The sequence below is a fragment of the Cetorhinus maximus genome, chromosome 25 (assembly GCF_964194155.1).
Source record: "Cetorhinus maximus chromosome 25, sCetMax3.hap1.1, whole genome shotgun sequence".
NCBI lineage: Eukaryota > Metazoa > Chordata > Chondrichthyes > Lamniformes > Cetorhinidae > Cetorhinus > Cetorhinus maximus.
In genome coordinates this window covers 32,134,451-32,147,668 of record NC_135903.1, presented here as the reverse complement: position 1 = coordinate 32,147,668, position 13,218 = coordinate 32,134,451, and the positions used below count along the sequence as shown (strand labels likewise).

Sequence of the window (13,218 nt, the reverse complement as noted above, 5' to 3'; positions counted from 1 at the left end):
ACAGCTGTGGTGATTGGCTGTGAGTTCACACATGTGATCACCCACATGTTCACATATTGGCAAACCCGATTGAAACAGGAGGCATCCTACCCACTTAAGGCATTTATAACTCGCAGGAGAACAGGGAACAATCTCGCATGCAATTAAGGGAGATATAAACAGTGGTAAGATTAGCCAAGGGACGTGTGGAAAATTTATGCGTAATTGCGGCAATAATAGCAAAATCTTTCTCCGCTATGTCAGAAGACCATTAAGGATGGTATAGGGCCACTAGAGGATCCCATTGGGCAGATTCAAACTGATTTTCAGGTTATGGTAAAGCTGCTAAATGTCTATTTTGCATTAGTCTGTAGAGGATTCAGATGAGGGGTGCTCATTATTGAATAGCATAATTAATATTAAAATAAATCGTGTCAATTTGGATAGATTAGGAGAAATCAAAAAGCTCTGGATAAAATCCATCCATGGGCGATTAAGGGATGGGATAGGGGCTTTGCGAGCGCCATGCCCATTTCTTCAATAGTTTAATAGAGTCAGGGATTGATCCCTTCTGCTGGAAACTAGTTCCTGTAGCTCCTGTTTTTACAAAAAAAGCAGAAAAATTAGAACCAGGGAACTAGAGGCCTGTCAGCTTGACATACATTACTGGGGAAAAACTAGAAGGGATCGTAAGAGACATCTTTACAATCACCGAGAAAGGAAAATTCACATGCAGCTTCCAAAAAAACATTCCACCTAACAAATTTGATAACTGGTAGTGGATGAGGGAAATCCAATGGTCTTTGCCTACTTGGAGTTTCAGAATACCAAGGTTCCTCGCACTAGGTTACTTCACAAGTAGGAATCTTCTGGTATCAATAGAAATTAGGAATTGGCTCCAATCCCACAACCCAATGGTTGTGGATAGTGGATGGTTCAATTTGGACACTTTTTACCAGTGGTATTCCCCTAGGTCTACTGCTCTTCAAGGTATTTATTAATGACCTGGACGGCATTATTGAGAGTATGGTAAATAAGTGTGCAGATGACACCAAAATCTGCGCAATGGATCAGATGATAGAGGAACGCAATCAAATCAAGAAAAAAAATTAGATGTGCTAGAGGAGTGGACCAAACATTGTCAAATTGCATTTAATTTAGATAAATGTAGTGTCATGCATGTTCTTTTGGGATAATCCAGCCATCATGGTGTGTGGCAAGCTTGATGGACCAGTTGGTCTTTTCCTGCCTGTAAATTCTGTATGTTCATTTGGTCTCAACCATGCCATTGCTGGAGCCACAGATCATAAACCAGGTCTCTCCCCACAGGAAAGTAATGATAATGGAGGGAAAATTATCTCTGGGTGAGTCTTTCACATGTTTTAGCAGTAGATTCCAGGGCAGTATTGGTGGAAGTCTAAGAGGCAGTCACCTTCCTGCCAATTCAACAGAAGATGGTGTGTTGCACATGAAGATCAAGAAGGGATAAGAAGAAAAATGCCCTCAAAAGGGAAAGTCTTGTCCTTAATATAAATTTCAAAGAATGCCATTTCTATAATTGACAAGCCGTGCTTCACAATTTTAAGGTATCATGCTAGCACATTGCGAATCGGCTGTTGATGTTATATGGATCCTAAATGTGTTCATACCAAAGTCCAGATGTTTTACTCCAGCCATTAACCTCCATTTGGTGCTAGCGCATCATACCACATGGTGACATTGATGGTCATTTCTGTGTTAGATTCTTATTTAATCTAAAAATGGAATCTGGGTTTTGGTTTTTTTTTTAAAATCACATGCTCATTTGTTTTCTCACAGACTCGAAAATTATCAAAGGCGGAGAGGCAGAGGTTCAGTGAGGAGGTGGAGATGCTGAAAGGATTACAACACCCCAACATAGTGCGTTTCTACGATTCCTTTAAATGTTCAGTCAAAGGTCACAAGTGTATTGTGCTGGTGACGGAGCTGATGACATCAGGGACACTCAAAACGTAAGTAGCGAGGTAACGACCATTTAGAGCTGGCTGATTGATTCTCTTTATAGACACAGTGTGGTGACTGGAGTAACAAGCAAGGTGGGTTACATGCACTGGAGTGAAGATGAATGATAACTGACACTTATGTAAAATTTACAGATGCATTTCTAAAGAAATTCCAAAACTAAGATAGTTCCCCCAATTCCAACCCCCCTCCTCCCTTAACCTCATTTCTTCTGAAGAATCTTTGAGATATCACGAACCTCTGGAACTTCACTCAAGTAGCCATTCTTTATATGCTAGTCTGGACAATGAACATGACTGGGCTATTCAGCTGCAGTGGCCATTACACACAAGCATGATCTCTCATGAATCAGCAAAATGGAATTATGGCCAAGTTTGTGTTCCACAGATGGGGATGCTCAGGCCAACCATAGCACATTGCTGCCACCTCAGCTGAGACTTTCTAACTGGTTATATAGCAAGGATGGTACCTGCCTCTTCTGTGTGACAATGCCACATTATGTATTGCACCCATCCACTCCATTATCAGAAGCAGACATTTTTATGAAATTGAAATCAATGGCAAAAAAAATCAGGAGAGTTGTAAATTGGGCTGCTGACTCTCAGCTATTTTGCACAATCGCACAAGGATCTAATTTAAAAAACGCAGGATGAAAATCATGTCATAAGTTACAAATAAGAAGAAAATAACAAAATATTTATGTAGTAACTGTTCATGTTTTATATTTTTTTGAACAACACGTTTTTAATTTTCTGTAATTTTCCTACCCTTCCCTACAATTCCTTATGACAATTATAAGATCAGCCTGCTTGATTGGCAGCCCATCCACAACCTTTAACATTCATTCCCTCTACCACCGACACTACATTGGCAGCAGTATGTACCATCTGCAAGATGCAGAGCAGCAACTCACCAAAGCTTCTTCAATAGCAGCTTTCAACTTGTGACCTCTATCGCCTAGAAGGTCAAGGGCAGCAGATGCATGGGAACGCCATCTCATGCAAGTCCCCCTGCAAGCCCCACAGTATCCTGACTTGGAACTATATCACTGTTCCTTCGCTGTCGCTGGGTCAAAATCCTTGGAGCTGCCATCCTAACAGCACTACACCACATGGGGCAGAATTTTGTGGCCTCGTCGCGGTGGGGGCGGGGCCATAAAATGCGGTGAGCCATTCAAAAGTCCATTGACTTTGGCGGGACCGTAAAATCCCACCCACACAAAGTTCCGCTCCATGGACTACAACGGTTCAAGAAGGTGGCTCACCACCATCTTCTCGCGGGCTTAGGCATGGGCAATAAATGCTGGCCTAGCCAACGACGCCCGCATCCCGTGAAAGAATAAATAAGAGTTATATGTGATGAATGAATGATGACATTTGGTGGGATTTACAGTGTGTAATGTACAACAACAAACTGACACTGTCAGAACCATACAAATGACAACTGAAAGGTTTGCTGCTCAGGCTGCAATGCTATTTTACTGCTTTATCTTCAGGTACCTAAAGCGGTTCAAAGCAATGAAGAATAAGGTTCTGCAGAGGTGGAGTAGACAGATTCTGAAGGGCCTACAGTTTCTTCATACACGGTCGCCTCCTATCATCCACCGTGACCTGAAATGTGATAATATCTTCATTACAGGGCCAACTGGCTCTGTAAAGATTGGCGACCTTGGTCTTGCAACACTAAAGAGTGCATCATTTGCAAAAAGTGTAATAGGTAAACACAATTTAAGATCTTATATGACTTTATTTATCAGATTAATATGACAACATGGTAAAAATTAGTTTCTGGCAGTCTGATCCCACTTGTCCAGTGGGGTCCAAAGTACTAAATTTCCCTCGATATGACATTACTTGGCACTGATTTGGTAATCTCATTCAGAACCATATGACTGAGCAATGTAATATGAAAATATCAGTCATGCATTAAAAGAAGCCTATTTAAGTTTAGCGTTGGAGGTACATTGTCAGCATTTCATCTAACCCATGACCCAACTGAGAAAGGAACTCCTGATGTTGTCAACAGAGGGTAAACAAATGGCATCTGCTGCAACCTTTCCTCCAGAGCACAGTCAAAAAAACCTGAATGGGAATTTCAAAGCTCCCCCCCTCACACAATTAAAATTACGATCCAGCCTCAAAGAACATTTCAGCTGTCAGCAGGGCCTTGTCTGCTCTGAAGGGGATGGTAGGAAAGAAATAACAGGCAAACATGAAGTGAAAGGAAAACCAAATGAAACACAATCTGCAGGTAAGTGATGCACAACCACGACCAGTGTTGCCTGGGCTGGAGCGTTTCAGTTATGAAGAGAGATTGGATAGGCTGGATAGGCTGGGGTTGTTTTCCTTGGAGCAGAGAAGGTTGAGGGGGGACCTGATTGAGGTGTACAAAATTATGAGCGGCATAGATAGGGTAGATAGGAAGAAACTGTCCCCTTTAGTAGAGGGATCAATAACCAGGGAGCATAGATTTAAGGTGAGAGGCAGGAGGTTTAGAGGGGATTTGAGGAAAAATGTTTTCACCCAAATGGTCGGGGGGGGATCTGGAACTCACTGCCTGAAAGCGTGGTAGAGGCGGGAACTCTCACAACATTTAAGAATTTAGATGAACATTTGAAATGCCATAGCATACAAGGCAACGGGCCAAGTGCCGGAAAATGGGAGTAGATAGGGGCTTGATGACTGGGGCGGACACGATGGGCTGAAGGGCCTCTTTCCGTGCTGTAAACTCTATGGCACACACTATAACCCAGCATCTGCCCCTTTTTTTTGATGGCTGCTGAAGTGATGCTGGTGTTGCATGAGACAATTGGGAAGCCAGTGACCCTGAAAGGAGACGGAGACACATTTGAGGCTGTAGCTGTTGTTCCCCATGCCAACCCGGTGTTGTATATTAGCTGCAGGTGCACTTGCAGCAGCTTTGTGCTAACCTGGAGTCTCTGAACTTGCTTTCTCTTGGCCACAGCCTGCAGGAGTGGTTGATCATGTTCGCAGGTTCACTCAAATATGCATCCACCAGTAAAGTTAGAGCCTTCACAGAGCACGTCCATGTCATTAAGTCTGCAATTGCTTTGGAATTGGAGCCTTCACTAATTATCTGTGCTTGGCTGTCTGCAGATCCAAGTATAAAGCTATTGGCAGGTGGGCACAGAATACTTCTGATGCAGCCTAATTTACCTTGTATTCCTTCATTGGTGCTTCTCTTTATTGTTCTCCAAAAAGAACAAGTATTTGGGATTCCCAAGAGGAAGCACAATGTGGTATTATTGTCAGTGGCAAAAAATGGCGATTCCTGAACAATCACAACAGTGTCTTGTGACCATTTAAATGAAAACAACGGACAAAGAAGAAAAGAAAACGCAAGAAAGCAGGATAAAATGGCATGAAAATACTCAAAGCGACAATCAGACAGAGCTTTTCAAATCAAGTGCCTAGCACTGTTGAATGCCCATTTTAATAGGTGCAGGCACCATAAAATCCCTTTTCCCTCTAAATAGCATAATGGGGAGCTGGCTTCTGTATTATGATTACATGCTTGTCTGTTTCCTTCAACTCAATTGACATTGAACTGAAAAAAAAGGCCATGATGCACAACATTGGCAGAAATCCAGTGTGATGGATTTGTACTCCAATTCTAAATTAGTAACACCCAATTTATGCCTGAAAGACATGGATTATCAATTGGAAAGTATGCCCCCAAGTGCCAAAATCAAACAGGTGGAGTAGAAAATGCTTTGTTAAAGCTGGAATGAAGACTAGAGCAGAACACTTAGCATTTGGTCTGTGCTATACTTGATCTAGAAGTGTATTAAATTTCTTGGAATTAATACAAAATCTTGTACTAGGAGGGATTTGAAACAAAGAAACAATCAGGTGCCAATAGGCTGTACTCAAGCCAAATGTTCAAAGTTATTACATATACTCCTTAGCAAAGGCCAACATATGCATATGGTTGCATAACAGTTTAATCTATTGCTAAGGGGTGTGGATAAGAACTGTTCCTGCTTTGACTAAATGTTGCACAAAAACATCATCAACAAAGACTGATGCACAAACACCAAGATAAAAACAAAAAGCTAAAAGCTACTGCGGATGCTGGAAATCCAAAACAAAAACAGAATTACCTGGAAAAACTCAGCAGGTCTGGCAGCATCGGCGGAGAAGAAATCAGTTAACGTTTCGAGCCTTCATGGCCCTTCGGCAGAACTGAAGCATAGTTAGAAGAAGGGAGAAATATAAATTGGTTTAAGGTGGTTGGGGGGGGGGAGAGACACATTGAGGGTGTGGTGATTGTGGAGCTGAGCAGATAATCAAAAGATGTCACAGACAAAAGGGTCAAAGAGGTGTCGAAGGTGGTGACATTTGTCTGAGAAAAGTGCTAATTAAGAACGGAAGACAGGATATTCAAAGTACAGCTCTAGTGGGGGTGGGGTGGAAAGACTAACAAGGTTTTAGTTTAGATTTAAAAATAATGGAAATAGGTGGGGAAAGAAGAATCTATATAAATTATTGAAAAAAAAAGGAGGGTGGGGAAGAAACGGGGTGGGGATGGGGGGAGGGGGAGTTTAAGATCTAAAGTTGTTGAATTCAATATTCAGCCCAGAAGGCTGTAAAGTGCCTAGTCGGAAGATGAGGTGCTGTTCCTCCAGTTTGCGTTGGGCTTCACTGGAACAATGCAGCAAGCCAAGGACAGACATGTGGGCAAGAGAACAGGGTGGAGTGTTAAAATGGCAAGCGACAGGGAGGTTTGGGTCTTTCTTGCGGACAGACCGCAGGTGTTCCGCAAAACGGTCGCCCAGTTTGCGTTTGGTCTCTCCAATGTAGAGGAGACCGCATTGGGAGCAACGAATGCAGTAGACTAAGTTAGGGGAAATGCAAGTGAAATGCTGCTTCACTTGAAAGGAGTGTTTGGGCCCTTGGACGGTGAGGAGAGAGGAAGTGAAGGGGCAGGTGTTGCATCTTCTGCGTGGGCATGGGGAGGTGCCATAAGTGGGGGTTGAGGAGTAGGGGGTGATGGAGGAGTGGACCAGGGTGTCCCGGAGGGAACGATCCAAACACCATCATCAAGCCAACATCAGTGTCAACTGTGGCTCAGTTGGTAACACTCTTGCCTCTGATACAGAATGTTATGGGTTCCAGTCCCACTCCACGACACTCCACTGTAGCACTGAGTGAGTGCAGCACTGTCAGAAGTGCCGTCTTTTGTGTGCAATATGAAGCTGAGGCCCTATCCACCATCTTAGCTGGTTGCAAAAGATCCCACGTACTATTTTGAAGACGAGCAGGGGAGTAATTGCCAGTGTCCTGGCTAATATTTATCTCTCAATCAACATCGCCAAAAAGAGATTATCTGGTCATTATCACATTGCTGTCTGTGGGAGCATGCTGTGTGCAAATTAGCTGGTGCATCTCCTATATTACACCAGTAACTACATTTTAAACAGTATTTCATTGGCTGTAAATTGTTTTGAGATGTCCAGTAGTCATGAAACACTCAATATAAATGCAGGTCTTTTTCCCTTCTTTCAATGGATGAAAAGCAGAGGGTTGATAGACAAGAAACAATAGATCACAAAAGCAACAAGCCAGGAGTGAGTATAAGAAGCCAACAGTGATAACCAGGAGAGAAAAAGAGAAAAGCAAAATACTGCGGATGCTGGAAATCTGAAACGAAAACAAAAATAGCTGGAAAAACTCAGCAGGTCTGACAGCATCTGCGGAGAGGAATACAGTTAACGTTTCGAGTCCGAATGACTCTTCATCAGAACTAAAGAAATATAGAAATGTGGTGAAATATAAGCTGGTTGAGGGGGTGGGGGGGTGGGACAGGTAGAGCTTGATAGAGGGCCAGTGATAGGTGGAGGCAAAGAAGAGATTGCCAAAGATGTCATAGACAAAAGGACAAAGGGGTGTTGACGGTGGTGATATTATCTAAGGAATGTGCTAATGGGGACGTTAAGGGTAGAAAGCAGGACAAGCGAGTGACAGATAGCCCTAGTGGGGGTGGGATGGGGGGAAGGGATCGAAATGGGCTAAAAGGTGGAGATAAAATGATAAATTGAAATGAATTTAAAAATAGGTGGGAAAAGAAAAATATATTTAAAAAATTTAAATTTGGAAAAAGGGCGATCGGAAAGGGGGTGGGGTTGGAGAAGAGAGTTCATGATCTAAAGTTGTTGAACTCAATATTCAGTCCGGAAGGCTGTAAAATGCCTAATCGGAAGATGAGGTGCTGTTCCTCCAGTTTGCGTTGAGCTTCACTGGAACAGTGCAGCAGGCCAAGGATGGACATGTGGGCTTGAGAGCAGGGTGGTGTGATGAAATGTCAAGCGACAGGGAGGTCTGGGTCATGCTTGCGGACAGACTGAAGGTGTTCCACAAAGCGGTCACCCAGTCTGCGTTTGGCCTCTCCAATGTGGAGGAAACCGCATTGGGAGCAGCGAATGCAGTAGACTAAATTGAGGGAAGTGCAAGTGAAGTACTGCTTCACTTGAAAGGAGTGTTTGCGCCCTTGGACGGTGAGGAGGGGGGAAGTAAAGGGGCGGGTGTAACACCTTCTGCGGTTGCATGGGAAGGTTTCGTGGGAGGGGGTTGAGGTGTAGGGGGTGATGGAGGAGTGGACCAGGGTGTCCCTGGGGAATGCCGCCGGTGGGGGGGTGAAGGGAAGATGTGTTTGGTGGTGGCATCATGCTGGAGTTGGGGGAAATGGCGGAGGATGATCCTTTGAATGCGGAGGCTGGTGGGGTGATAAGTGAGGACAAAGGGGACCCTATCATGGTTCTGGGAGGGAGAGGAAGGAGTGAGGGCGGATGCGCAGGAGATGGGCCGGACATGGTTGAGGGCCCTGTCAACCACCGTGGGTGGAAAACCTCAGTCAAGGAAGAAGGAAGAGATGTCAGAGGAACTGGTTTGGAAAGTGGCATCATCAGAACAGATGCGATGGAGGCGAAGGAACTGAGAGAATGGGATGGAGTCCTTATAGGAAGCGGGGTGTGAGGAGCTGTTGTCAAGGTATCTGTGGGTGTTGGTAGGCTTGTAATGAATATTGGTGGACAGTCTATCACCAGAAATTGAGACGGAGGTGTCAAGGAAGGGGAGGGAAGTGTTAGTGATGGGCCATGTGAAAATGAAGGAGGGATGGAAATTGGAAGCAAAATTAATAAATTTTTCCAGGTCCCGACGAGAGCATGAAGCGGCACCAAAGCAATCATCGATATACCGGAGAAAGAGTTGTGGGAGTGGGCCTGAGTAGGACTGAAACAAGGAATGTTCCACATACCTCACAAAGAGACAGGCATAACTGGGGCCCATGCGGGTACCCATAGCCACACCTTTTATTTGGAAGAAGTGAGACAAGTTTAAGGAGAAATTGTTCAGTGAGAGAACAAGTTCAGCCAGACAGAGGAGAGTAGTGGTGGATGGGGATTGTTCAGGCCTCTGTTCGAGGAAGAAGCGGAGAGCCCTCAGACCATCCTGGTGGGGGATGGAAGTGTAGAGGGATTGGACGTCCATGGTGAAGTGGAGGCGTTTGGGGCCAGGGAACTGGAAATTGTTGATATGATGTAGGGCGTCAGAGGAGTCGCGGATGTAGGTGGGAAGAGACTGGACAAGGGGAGAGAGAAGGGAGTCAAGATAGCAAGAAATTAGTTTCGTGGGGCAGGAACAGGCTGACACAATCGGTCTGCCCGGACAGTTCTGTTTGTGGATTTTGGGTAGGAGGTAGAAGCTCCTAGGTAGAAGGTCCAAGGCTGGGAGACTATCAGGTTTGAAGCTGTGAAGGGAAGATCTCCAGAGGAGATGAGGTCAGTGACAGTCCTGGAAACAATGGCTATCAAGCATTGATATCATTGAAAACATCAGTTCAGTGGTGGGGTCATGGTCCAGGGGGAGGTAGGAGGAAGTGTCTGCAAGTTGACGCTCAGCCTCTGCGAGGTAGAGGTCAGTGCGCCAGACAACAACAGCACCACCCTTGTCAGCGGGTTTGATGACAATGTCAGGGTTGGACCTGAGAGAACGGAGTGCAGCAAGTTCAGAGAGAGACAGGTTAGAGTGGGTGAGAGGCGCAGAGAAATTGAGGCGACTGATGTCACGCCGACAGTTTTCAATGAAAGAAAGCTGAAATGATCAAAATAAGCCATCAACAACATTTACCTTCTTGGAAAGAAAGCATGAGTTAGCAAGACAAACTGGGAAAGTGAGATGAGAGAGAAAAAGTAGCAGCATGAGACAATCCAGCAACAAAGGCCTCAGTTATAATAAACCCCATTGTTTTGATTTAATTCAGTGTTTGTATTATTGACATTTTTAGTTATTCAAATGAGTGTCTCTCTGGTGAAAATTAACTGTCAGTTTTGGAGGTATCAGGAGAACAATAGGTGCTGATATTGAGTCTAGCGATCGCAATTGTTGATTGACTGGATTTAAAAGAAGACATTGACGTGTGCAACAAACATGTTAACGTTATAACATGGATCCTACCTTTCCTTGTTTTAGGTACTCCAGAATTTATGGCTCCTGAGATGTATGAGGAAAAGTATGATGAAGCCGTTGATGTTTACGCATTTGGCATGTGCTTGTTGGAAATGGCCACCTCAGAATATCCATATTCAGAGTGCCACAATGCAGCCCAGATATATCGAAAAGTGACAAGCGTAAGTAGAAACTTAATTTGATTTTCAATTTTATTAAATTAAGAATAACATTCCTGAGTGAAAGCCAATTTACAAGCTACAGTATTTACTGATATTTCCTATTTCCCAAAAATTCCTACTCCCCAAGTAAGTAGGAAAAAACCTTTGCATTTATATAGCACCCTATATAAATATATACACTCAGGACAACCTAAAGTGTGTCCCAGTCAGTTATATATTTTTCATGTGCAGTTGAGTCAAATGCAGGAGCGATTTGTACATGACGGTGAGTCAAACGACCAGATAACCTGTTTTTTGTTGTATGTTGCTATTTGAGGGGTAGAATGTTGAACAAACTGCTGGGAAAACTCCCTTTTTTTTTGATTAATGTTATTGGGCCTGTTACATCCGCTCAAATAGACAGGTGCAGCATCAAGACAATGGCCAAAATTTAATGGTCCCTCCCACCTGACAGGATATTGCGATCCCGCTGAACTGAATGGAGATTTCAATGGCTCACTGCATCTGCCGGGGCCAGACACACCGCGGCAAGGACCATAAAATCCTGGCCAATATCTCAACTAAAAGTAGCATCTGTAAACGTGGGCCATTCCCTTACTACTCCACTGAAGTTAAGTAGTCAAGTCCTGGAGTCCAAGTCTGCAGCCCAGCATCTAGTATGATGAGCTATTAAATTAGGAATCATCATGTGTCATTTTCCTAGTGTTGGTTCCAAGTGAGACAATGACAATGAGTCACAGCATTGATGTCACGTTGGGAGAGCACAAGAACCAAATGCTCCCTGTTGTTAATATTAAAAGCACATTATACGATTTAAGAGTAGGATAAAAACACAACGCTGGAAATGCTCAGCAGACCAGGCAGCATCTGTGGGGAGAGAAATAGAGTTAATCTTTCAGGTTGACTTTCATTAGAAGTGGAAAAGTTAGAGATGTAACATGTTTTAAACAAGCACAGAAGCAGGAAATAAAAGGGAAGGTCTGTAGTCATATATCAGTTAACTGTAAGTCTTTATTGATTCTATTTACAAATATACAGTAAAGAGTACAAGCTAGAAGCTGTCTCCATGCTTGCTGGTACAATAGCTCTCAAAGACTAGATTGACCGTGGGTGTGGATCATGGGCTGTCCTACATCACAATGCGGGCAGTACTGTCCTCAGTCCCTTATTAACCTTATATGTGCCAGACCCTTAGACTACATCTCTCCCCAAGTGTTCTGGCAGGAGAGCAGCTACAGGAGTCTATCCTCAGAAATGGAGACAAAGAAGTTAAAGAAGGGGAAGGAAGAGTCGGAAATGGACCATATATGAACACAAGGGAAAAGTAGAAATTTGAAGCAACATTCATGCAATTTTCCAGTTTGGGATAAGAGCGAGAAATGGTACCAATACAGTTTGAAGAGTCACGGATGTAGATGGGAAGAGACTGGATAAAGGGAGAAAAAGCAGAAATACAATAGCAAGAAATCAGTTCTGTAGGGCAAGGACTGAAAACAGTGGGTCTACTGGGGCAGCCCTGATCGTGCACCCCATTTCCAGTTTTGGTAGAAGCTGGACCGGACATATCATCCCATTTTCCTCCCCTACCCATCTCAGAATTTACCCGTGGACTAACTTGTAGTCCGAGCCGGTCGATTTTGTAAAGGCATCCAGTAGGTTGCCAAATTTACATCTATTGGTCAGAATATTGCCGTTGGCGTGCTGAGGTGGGCCCGACACGAAGACGCGTAAAATGACATGCGATGACGTCAGGCGTACGTCCTGATGTCATCGCGCGTCATTTCGTTCAGCAGGCGCAGGCCAGAGGCGGCCGTGTGCTCACCAAACTGTCAACGGCCTATTAAGGCCATTAAAAAAGTAATTTACCTTATTAACAACACTGCCCGCCCAACCTTAAGGTTGGCGGGCAGGTGACGAGCTCAAGTGGCCTTCGCGTTTTTCAGGAAACCTCATCCACGGGCGGGATGAGATTTCCTGAAGGTTTTGTAAAATAATTAAATAAATTTTGTTAAATTCACAAACATGTCCCAGCTCATGTGACACTGTCACTTGAGGGGACATGTTTAGATAATTTTTTACTTTCATAAAAAAGTTTAATTCACAACTTAATCTCCCTGAGGCAGCTCCGTGCCTCAGGGAGATTGCTGCACTCTTATGCATGAAAGAGCGCAGGCCCTGACTCTCCCCCACTGCCCCCAACCGCACAGGTAACGCTGAGCGCTACCAGCCGTGCGTTACACTGGGCCAGCCTTAATTGGCCCGCCTGCGTAAAATGGTGGCGCGCAGCCAATCACGGCCAGCGATCAGCTCCGCGCGCACCCGCTCCTGAACAGCCCACCTGCCATAGGAAAGATTCTACCCATTATGTAGATGAGACCCAGTTTTAAGTGAGTCTCGGGTCTTGGCCTTCCAGAATTTGCTCCGGACTCGGTACCAACTCTCAGCGGAAGACTTCCTGTCCATTGTCACCAGTACAGTAATAGTCACGAGTCAATCTGAGGGTGTGAGGGCACCTTTAAAAACAACAAATATTATTTAATTATCCTAGTTCTAAGTAGTGCTAAGCAATCAGCTATGTTTCATTACAA

The 13,218-nt window shown here is 44.2% G+C and overlaps 1 protein-coding gene across 2 annotated transcripts in view; it reads left to right on the top strand.

The window, feature by feature from the left end:
* The window catches only part of wnk4a (WNK lysine deficient protein kinase 4a), an 84,407-nt gene that overhangs the window by 24,089 nt on the left and 47,100 nt on the right, over positions 1-13,218 (top strand). For both annotated transcript variants that reach the window (XM_078529751.1, XM_078529750.1), the window contains exons 2-4: positions 1,798-1,970; positions 3,476-3,696; positions 10,473-10,630. In XM_078529751.1, coding sequence (XP_078385877.1) covers positions 1,798-1,970; positions 3,476-3,696; positions 10,473-10,630 — 552 coding nt within the window. The remainder of the gene's footprint in view (positions 1-1,797; positions 1,971-3,475; positions 3,697-10,472; positions 10,631-13,218) is intronic.